Raw genomic sequence first — 9,639 nt, forward strand, 5'->3', positions numbered from 1 at the left:
CGAACAATATCGAATTCCACTTGCGTGCGCCACAATTTTCATTAAATGTATATTAATAGTAAATATAATCAACGGTTTAATACAGTTGTGTAAAGCATATACGATATTCTCAATCAAATCATCCAGGCGACTCGATGATTTATACATTCATCCAAACTTTATACGACGATTCGTACGCAACGTAGCTTCAATTTCCACGTGTATCATTATCTTATTTATGTTACCAACGAATAACCTCGAATTTTCCATTTACCGTATAAAGAGTGATCCTATTGGGTTCATTAATAAATGACTTTCAATATCACATAAACGCTTCTGACTTTACAAATTTATCGAATTTCAGAGTTTCCTTCTAACGTTTTATTCTAAAATATTAAATATTCGACGAAATCATTTCCAAATTTTTGTATTTCTTTTTGTACCTTAAAAATATAATTAAAAAAAAAAAATTTGACTTTTTAAAATCAAAAGTTACAGAGCCTTACGTAGCGTTATAATGTTATACAGAAAATTGAACGTACCTAAAGTATCGAGATGTTGTACGCAGAATGACTTCAAAAATTGGATGGTTTTGTTAAAAATAAAAAAAATAAAAAAATAATAAAACAAGTACAAATACACTCGCAACATTATAAATAATAACTAAATAATAACTTGCAACATAATAAACGATAGTCCTATCGTGGGATTTAACTTTTTCCTATTCGACTTTCTTTCGTAGAAAATAGCCAAAAGTTGTCCGAGTTTCTCGAATCACCCTGTATATCAGATGCGTTTCTCTGACGCGGTGTGATAACCAATCCACTCCACAGCTCTAGAGAAATGAAAAGTGAGCAAACCTGTCTGAAAGGGCAACCAGTAATTAAACGTCATTCGCACGCCTACTAGGGGCACGCGGTTGTTTTCATTGCTTTCGCTCTTTATCAGCCCTGGTTTAAACTCGTTTATCTCGTTCGCTGACTGCGCGAGACTACGACGAATACAAACGTGTCTTGATCCTATTCGAAACCACTTTAAGTATGCGAAAATTAATTTAAAAATATAGCTTTTCATCGTTTTAGTCAACGATGTCATCAGACAATTGGTTTAACAAATACCTAGACACTTGAAAATTAGCACGATGTTCTTAGAGGTCTTGTTTAATTATTAAATCAAACGTAACTTTTAATCGAATTAAAGGTTAAACTTTAATTCGGGACACCACAAATTATGATCTTTTTTTCAACATTTAGGAGTTTCTGATGCCCAAATTACGAAAAATGTAAATTAAAATGTTGGGAATCCAACAGTTAAAAAGATACGCTTGTGTAAATTTCAGCATTTTTGACGTATTTATCTGGTTAATCCGACGCCATATTGGCTTTTACCGTGGTGGATAATTGGGTCGGTAATACCTTTCTGTTGTAAACAGACGATCACGGATGGCGCGAACGTTTGTTACGAACGCTTATAACGGGTGTGTACTTTCAGAATTATTATAATACGTAATATTTTATCATAGAGGTATGTAAAAACTATACCACTGGAATTATCTTAGCCGAATGTTTTGTAAATAATCTCAATTAGGTTTTGTTACGAAATCGTGTACTTACTCCTGTGTCCTTTGTCTAAAGCTGGATCTCTTCTCAGCTTTATCCTCCTTTTTGCGTTAACCCATGGTGCTGTAAATTCAGAAGAAGAAAGAAATTCAGGAAAAGTGTAAGTACTTCTTTCTCATTTTTTAAATTTCTTTTCAAACAAACAAACTCAACGTTTTCAATTAGCTCCCGGTAAAATTTTGTTCTATTTTTTCAGCTTTGAAGGTAGATCTTGGTTTCTCGCGAAGAAAAAGTTTGCGAGGTACGTTTCGATAGCTTCCGCGGATTTTAGATACTTTTCGTTCAAACTGTTCTGGAATGACCGGAAGAGATGAAAATCTGAAGGGGCCAGGTCCGGAGGAATATGGCGGGTGTTGCAAAACTTCTCATTGGAACTCCTGCACTTTTTTCAGCGTCTGTTGGACGACGTGTGGCCTACCTAATCGAAAGGCCATAATCTTCCGTCGCGGCAACGCTAGGCGACACTTTTTCGGAACGTAACAACAAAAGCAAACAAATTTATCGTCCAAGGAAAATAAGATAGCAACATTATTTATACAAAATCGCGAACGATAATGATAATTTTAATATTAAAAATTTTTTAACGACATAAAATACAATTCCCTACGATTAATTCGTTATTATAAAAATACTCGAAATATACCGATGCTTATTTTTAAGCAAGACTTGCTTTTCATACTTGCAAACCTTTCAATTGATTTATTAATATTATTACTATCGTAACTATTAATTTTTTTTTAGTTTTTCCACATCAATGTAAACATCTTTCGGGGCTACGAAGAAGTTCTCCGTTTGATATCAGTCCAGTAAAATAGTAACAAAAGTGGAATGTTTGGAGGGTGAAGAAAAGATTCTGCCAGCTTTCATTTCTGTAATGTAAACGCGTGACTTTTGCTCGATGTACCGTGAAGACGATTTCGTTTATACCCTCGATTCCATTCTCGATCGATGTTCATTCTGGCAGAAAGCGAACTGACGTCTCCTAGTTTTTTAGCTAACCCCCAATTTTTTAGAAGATCGCGAAAAATGACAAAACTAGCCACCCGTTTAGCAAAGCGATAAATTTATAACCCAATAATGCAAGAATTGATTACGAATCATTTTATTCTTTAATTGTTCCTTGTTAACGTCAATTTTTATTTTTGAAACTGAACGTCCTAGGTTAAAACAAGGGTTAAAAACAAAATTCTCAGACCCCTATTGGAAAACTCTTTATTTTTTAACCGACTGGAACTGCGGTTTTCGAAAAGAAGGAGGTTACTCGATTCGACATGTATATTTTTTTTTGTTTTAAGGTATGTTGAGAATAATGATACGCCATTGCAAAATCAACGACTATTAAACTGCCGTAAGCTACCTGGGATATACGCATGTACACGATGGTATCTTCGTGTCCGAGACTAAAATAGAAGTTTCTCCGATACTATATCAGAAAAGCTTCTCATACAATATTTATGACAACCTTTTCAGGAATCTACCTGCGGACTGATCAAATTTCATATCCTGCCAGATCCACCAGAAATTGCGTCGAAAGATCAGGTTTACCTTCCGAGAGGTGCTTTCTTTTCACTCTCGGGTTTACCGTTACGGATAAATCCCTTCACATATAGATTTTTGTTCTATCGAGGAACACAACCCTGAAAGAATTTTTACGAGCCGGAACGTAGCGTTCGTTCCGTTCGCAATATTTCCCATAGAATCTCTCGTATTGGGGATAACGGATCATTTTAGATGTCTTTTCGGAATTATCGTCAAGGTATACTGCCTGTTATGGACACGGACTCCTAGCCATTTTATCAGAAACTGAAAGGAAAGGAGACAAGTGGTTTTCAATGATGTCACGAAGAACACAATTTCGATTCTGTAGAAACGTATGATAACAGTGGTTTGCAAAATGGAAAAAAATTTCTGTACACTCGATGCCGCTATATTTTTCTTGCGTACTTTGGCCCAGTAAACTGGAAAATCATATCGAGAAAATTTGTTACGAATAGGTCTTCCACGTACGAAATTTTGAATTTTTGTTTAGTTTCTTTATTTAAGAAAGAAAAAATACACACAAACACTTCTGGGCGAATAACATTATATTTCAGAGTTCTGTCCTGATCCAGAAGAAGGACAAAAGTTGCTTACGAAAGGATACTTCGCATCGTCTAATATTTATTATCGTGACAAAACTATTTAAAATAACATATGTCATCCGCAACTCCGTTTTAAAATATCTCGAAACCATTGACATTTAACATTTCCGCAAACCCGTGTGCTTCGTGCAATCTGAGGTGGAATTCAGAGCAGCGTTTCCTACACTTGTCTTCGTTGCTTCGTTTATTCTTCGAGCTATTTAAGCTGCACGAGGGTGCGACGTTAAGGGATTCGTCGCAATTAAACGGTTTCCGTGAATAGCGTTCACAAAGCCGACAGGACTGGTTCTCATTACAAGGAACGAGCTTAACAGGTTATTCACCGCTTTTCATGGCGCATTAACAGACGAGGACGTCGTTACAGAGTTAACCCCCTGGAGCAGAGGTATCCACAACATTTGCCGACGAAACGGAATAGCCGATTCCCGATTAAAAGAATTTAATCGCCGATGCAAACGAGTATCTTCGTCGTTAATAGATTTTATATCGTTGTATGCTTTTCTTTCGTTTTCTAAACAAAAATGGAAAACTGGCTTTGCAAACGAATAATAAAAGATTCGGGATACAGGGTTATTTAATTTTCTAACAAAATAGGTACGTTATCGAATCATTAGCGATGCAATATTTAAGAGTAGGCTTACTATGTATTCTTGAATAATTAAAAATCTTTCCTTAGCGTGCCGAAACAGATATCTGCATTTTTAAAAAAGAAATGTAAATAGTATATTTTATAAAGTATCGTAAAGAAATGCAATTAGACAAAATACACAAAGCAACGATGAAATTCAGGTTTTCAAGATTACTTCATAAAGTTTGAATTATATTTCTAACGCAATTTTCTGGCGAATGAATATTTTTGTACGCGTTATTCCAAGTTTCAGGTTCCTGTTCTTCCAATATGTATAGACTAAAAGTACAGAAATCATTAAGGAGTGCAAGAACGACGTCCACAAAATTAAATGTATCATTTTACACTTTTGAAGGATATTCGCACTTAATTTTATTAAATAGATAATTTCAAGTTTCGCAGCTTTTAACTGAAACTGAAGCGGATTAATAGTAAAAGATACAATAAAATTTATGTAACAATTAATAAAAGTCAGTTTGGAACCATGATACTGTTACGTTTAACAATCTCCAATAAAATCAATAATGATGAAATATTAGCCCAGTAATTCGAGTTACGCTAACAATCTTGTACAGGAGTATCCTCGAATATCCTGAAACCGCTGAGATATTGTTAACCGAAGATATTGTTATCGGACGAATCGCCTCAGGCATAGAAAACAATGAAAGTTTCGTATAACAACTACCGTCTTGTCGAGAAATGGGGGATTTTAATGAAAGAATATTTCAGAAGATACTTACACATATCATTGTCTGCGTGGTGAATAACGATTTTGATGCTCTCACCATCCACGAGACTTCCCTGTCGTGCCAGTTCGCGATCTTCGGCTGCAACTCTGTTTACGACTGACGGAGCCACCTTTGCTGCTCCTGGAACTGCGGATGTCAACGCCTTTATGGTGTTTATATCCGGTCTGAAATACAAGGTAGAGAAAAAGAGAAAAATGAGGTATCCGAAGTACTGAATAATAGTTAATATAAGAGCTTCTTCGCAAATACACATTTAAGAAAAATAGAATTTATATAGTACATGGATTTTTACGATAATTCTGAATCCATACAATTAAATAAAAGTATCCACCCGTCTCATACATATGTATTATATATATATATATATATATATATATATATATATATATATATTAATAATATCAATAAATACCAATATCCTAAATAATATCAATGAATAGAAATATAACTGGAACAAATGCGTAGATACGAAAACCTAATATTCTCTAAAAGCTTCACGAAAACGGTATTTATTGCTTTCGCTTTACAATTTGTTCTATGGTTAATCTCAAAATTAAAAGGCAAACAAACCACATTGTTTCGAGAAGTACTCTATGTTCCCCGTTAATTAATACCGAAGTATCGTGACAACAACGTACAGAGACACGATGCAAAGAAATTACACATTGCATGTTTACGCTATTATAGCTGCGGGACGTAAATTAAATTCGCTTGCGACATCTCTTGCAATGACATTTGTACAAGTGTCATTAACGAGTACGTCGCAATGTTTCGCTACACCTCGGTCCCGATAGATTTAAAACTTGCGTCACGACAGTGTTAGTTGATCACTGCACTAATATTTCCATTATATAAAGATGCAAATCTAATCAGACATTAAAGGGGTTTCCTACTTTGTTTCGATGTTGACACGATAGAAGTACATAAGTACAACGGGTACGTGGTTCCACACTCGGGTGAGTTTAAACAAGATTAGATTTCTTCCCGAATGTAAAATGGAACACAAGTACGATAGAAGTACATAAGTATGTAGTTTTAGCTTCCCTCGTCAGAAGTGCAACACAATCAGCGTAACAACAGCCCACATTTAGGTAATTCTTATGCTCCCCTTCGCAATCCTAATTACTCTAGTTCTTGACTTAAGTATCTGAAACGACTGCCTGATTTAGAATGCTCTTGCTGTGGTCGAGAACATCGAGTGGCTTAAGAAGGTTCGTTCTCGAAAAGCGCTGAAGTCGTAAAAGACGGAATTTCGCAAGGTTTCTGCTCGACCTGCTAGCTTTCAGCAATCGATGCATCCCATTTGAATACATCCGAATTAAAAAGCAAGCGGCGGTACTCGAGCGTTGACGCTAAAAACGTACGGAAAGCTAAAACGCCAACGGTTTTCTCTGCATTGAAAAACGAAACAATAATTTCGTACCAGTCTGTATTGAAACGGAATGAGTAATCGGTACAGCAGAGCCTCCGTTATGTGAACTAATTGGGCGATAATAGTGTCGAGATAAGTGAATATTCGTATAATAGAAGAACCATAGAGTCGTTGGCATTTAATATTACTTAATACTTGAGACAACGTGAAATAAAATGAATACAACTTGTTTGTAGAAAACATCATATTTGAAAAAGAAAAATAAGAAAGAAACGATATCGTTCGATCTTTCTTCTTTTTAACGAAATTAAAGAAACGAAGTTGGCGGATACCAAGCTTTTGTTCGATACGATAAGTTCTGTAGTATTATATTCTTTTAAGGCCTCGAAGGACTTTTTTAAATCGCCATTCACGCAAACGAAGGTACGGATTGTTTATGGTACTACGTTTGTGTGAAGTTAAAATTCGAGACTGTAGAGAAATTGATCTGCGACCCGATACTAAAGGATTACCAACGATGAGAATTCTAGATCGAATTTGTATCAACTTTCCAAAGATCAAGTTCATCTTCGACTCCAACGGGGCTGGTTTGAATTTCAATTTCGCTAATGTAGCGAAAACCGCGGAGTAATTTCACTCGAGATTAATAAGACCGTTGTCGGAAACGTGGATGAGAATCCGCGGATATTTAGACGGTTGTATGAAGCAGCGGTGACGCGTACATCGTGGAAACGGGGCTACCACAGACGAAAGACGTGTTCGCAAGGGCTCGCGTGCATAGGTGTGGCATTAATTATTTCTCTAGTGGCGGGAACGTCGTGTTTGCAATCTACTCCACTTTTTGCTGGTTGCGCGGCCAAGCACATCCTTAGAAGGGAAGAAAAGAGCGGAACACATTGAAAGAGTGAACAGCCAAGGCAGCGGAAATGCTGGCAATTTAGCGTTCACGACACGATTCCGGAGAATTACACCTCTTTTTTTAACACTTCAATGTTTCTTCGCGTGTTAGATCTTACTTTCGTTTCTCGGAAACAATTATCGCTTCGACTCGTGTGTACTATGCGAATAGTATAATCAGTTATTGACCGTGAAATATAAATTTAGTTACTTCTTAGGAATTCGGACGTTAATTAGTCCTTATTATTACTCAATCGAGACTTTACTAAACCCTTTGCGGTCGTATTAAATGTTAGACATGGGTGTCGTACTGGTCGGAATGAATTTCCGAAGTACGGTGATACATAATACGCAAGATTGTGGACGATAAACAAGATTCATTAACTCTTTTGTGAACTTTAAATATATATTTACACGATAATGCGTTTTAATATTATGTTTATATGAAAAATTATATTTTGTAATTGTTAATTGTGTGGTATCTTTCGGTAACTTTCTTTTTCCAATTTCGGAGTACTATTTTTGAAATATCTTAAGGATGTATGGGAGATCACTCGGATACGAATGTACGTGAAACTTTAATTAATCGAGTATTTGTATAATTACGACATTTAAATGAACAAATTGCAATCATGTGGGATAATAATGATACCAACTCGTTAAAATTAAAATATATTACATCAAGTGTAATTCTAGATATCCGTGAGTACTGTATGGTCTCAAAGGCAATAAATATACTTTTTAAACACCAAGAATAATATACTTCGTCTAGAAAAAAGGTTACCAACATTTTATACTTTTCGGAAAATATAATACGATGCTTACAACTGAGAGCCTCTTCGTCTGGTGCGTCGTTCCTCTTCAGGAGCCAAAACTGGTGGTTGAGCCACGGTCACCGGTACAGGCGTCGGTTCCAGATTCATCAAGGATTCATCTTCGGCTCCGACTTCGTACGGCATCACTGGCTTTGTTGCACGGAACGATGATCTCCGACTGGTCGGTCTTTCCTCTGGTTTCCTGTTGCCTGAAAAAAAGAAAATTTCGTTCACGTAAACAGGTGCTCTACGCAACTATTCGTGAATTAAATGATACCAAAAAGTAGCGGAGAGATTCATGGGGATTAGTAGCCACGAAAATAAAAGTACCGTGCGTGATATTATTCTTTTGTTAAGATATCGAATAAACTCACGACTTCTTGGGTAAATCGACCCTTTACAGACGGCTCACCTTTCCCGCGAATGAAACAATTTCATCTCGATAAAGTTATACTAAAAGTAATCCTGTGAATATCATTCTACAATTGGAACTCTGTAAACAGTCCTAATCCATCCATCCTTTAAGGGTACAATTTCGGTCGATATTCATAAAAATATCACTTTGAAATCAACGAAATCAAACTTCCAAGGAACACATATAACTATTACACAGCGAGCATTGAAAAGTATTATCGTATTTTTTTTATATCTACTAATATTCACGTTTAAAGGGTGAAAGCTACCCTCGATGTTGCGAATGAATTATTCAAGTTTAATCTTTAGGTTCAGGGACGTTTCTTCTCGGCACACACACATTTTCACCCATACAGCCGCTTTCTTTGCGGGGGTCACCGTCATAAAGTCTACAACGACGGTCGGCTATTATTGTGGTTGTCCATCGTGTCTACTAGCGTGCGGATCACCCTGTAGAATCGGGAAAATTCCTCTATTTGAACGTAACGTATGTACACCGTATTTCGTACGATTCAGTTCTCATTACTGCAAATGCACAAAATCACCTCGGAAGGAATCCTTTTCTAAACGTGTTTGGATCGTAGCGCGTCTGGCATGCGCATTACCAGCTGCATAATAGCCGAAACGCGTTTAGGAATGGACCACCTCTCCCACCACTGTATACGTGCGACTATAGTAGTATGGACAAAGTCGTTTGAACCGAATGTACATGTAGATCCATGGACGTAGTCACTGTGGCAAATAGTTACGGCAGTAATCTAAATTCCATTGGAGGGTCTAACGCTTCATTTCGGTGCCAAGTACGTAAGTGCAAGCGCCACTGGTACACAGCTTCTGAACGTAAATTGAATGTTTGCTTAAATTAAACATGTCGTTACTCCTATATGTACGAACGGTGTCTCCGTTTATAGGTAAAGGAAACGTGTGTTCTTAGTAACGATCGCTGCTTTCTATGATTTTGTGAAACTATGAAATTCAAGATGAAGAAAAATCATTTACCTTATTAGTATTACTATGTATTTGTT

At 36.4% G+C, this 9,639-nt stretch overlaps 1 protein-coding gene across 1 annotated transcript in view; it reads right to left on the reverse strand.

Annotated features, from left to right (window-relative positions):
* Window positions 1-765: 765 nt before the first annotated feature.
* Window positions 766-9,639, reverse strand: part of LOC128876611 (uncharacterized) — an 86,723-nt gene continuing 77,849 nt past the window's right edge. The window contains exons 9-12 of the mRNA XM_054123108.1: window positions 8,211-8,409; window positions 5,108-5,280; window positions 1,593-1,661; window positions 766-998 (exon numbers count right to left, since the gene is read on the reverse strand). Coding sequence (XP_053979083.1) covers window positions 766-998; window positions 1,593-1,661; window positions 5,108-5,280; window positions 8,211-8,409 — 674 coding nt within the window. The remainder of the gene's footprint in view (window positions 999-1,592; window positions 1,662-5,107; window positions 5,281-8,210; window positions 8,410-9,639) is intronic.

Source organism: Hylaeus volcanicus, chromosome 1 (assembly GCF_026283585.1).
Source record: "Hylaeus volcanicus isolate JK05 chromosome 1, UHH_iyHylVolc1.0_haploid, whole genome shotgun sequence".
Classification (NCBI taxonomy): domain Eukaryota; kingdom Metazoa; phylum Arthropoda; class Insecta; order Hymenoptera; family Colletidae; genus Hylaeus; species Hylaeus volcanicus.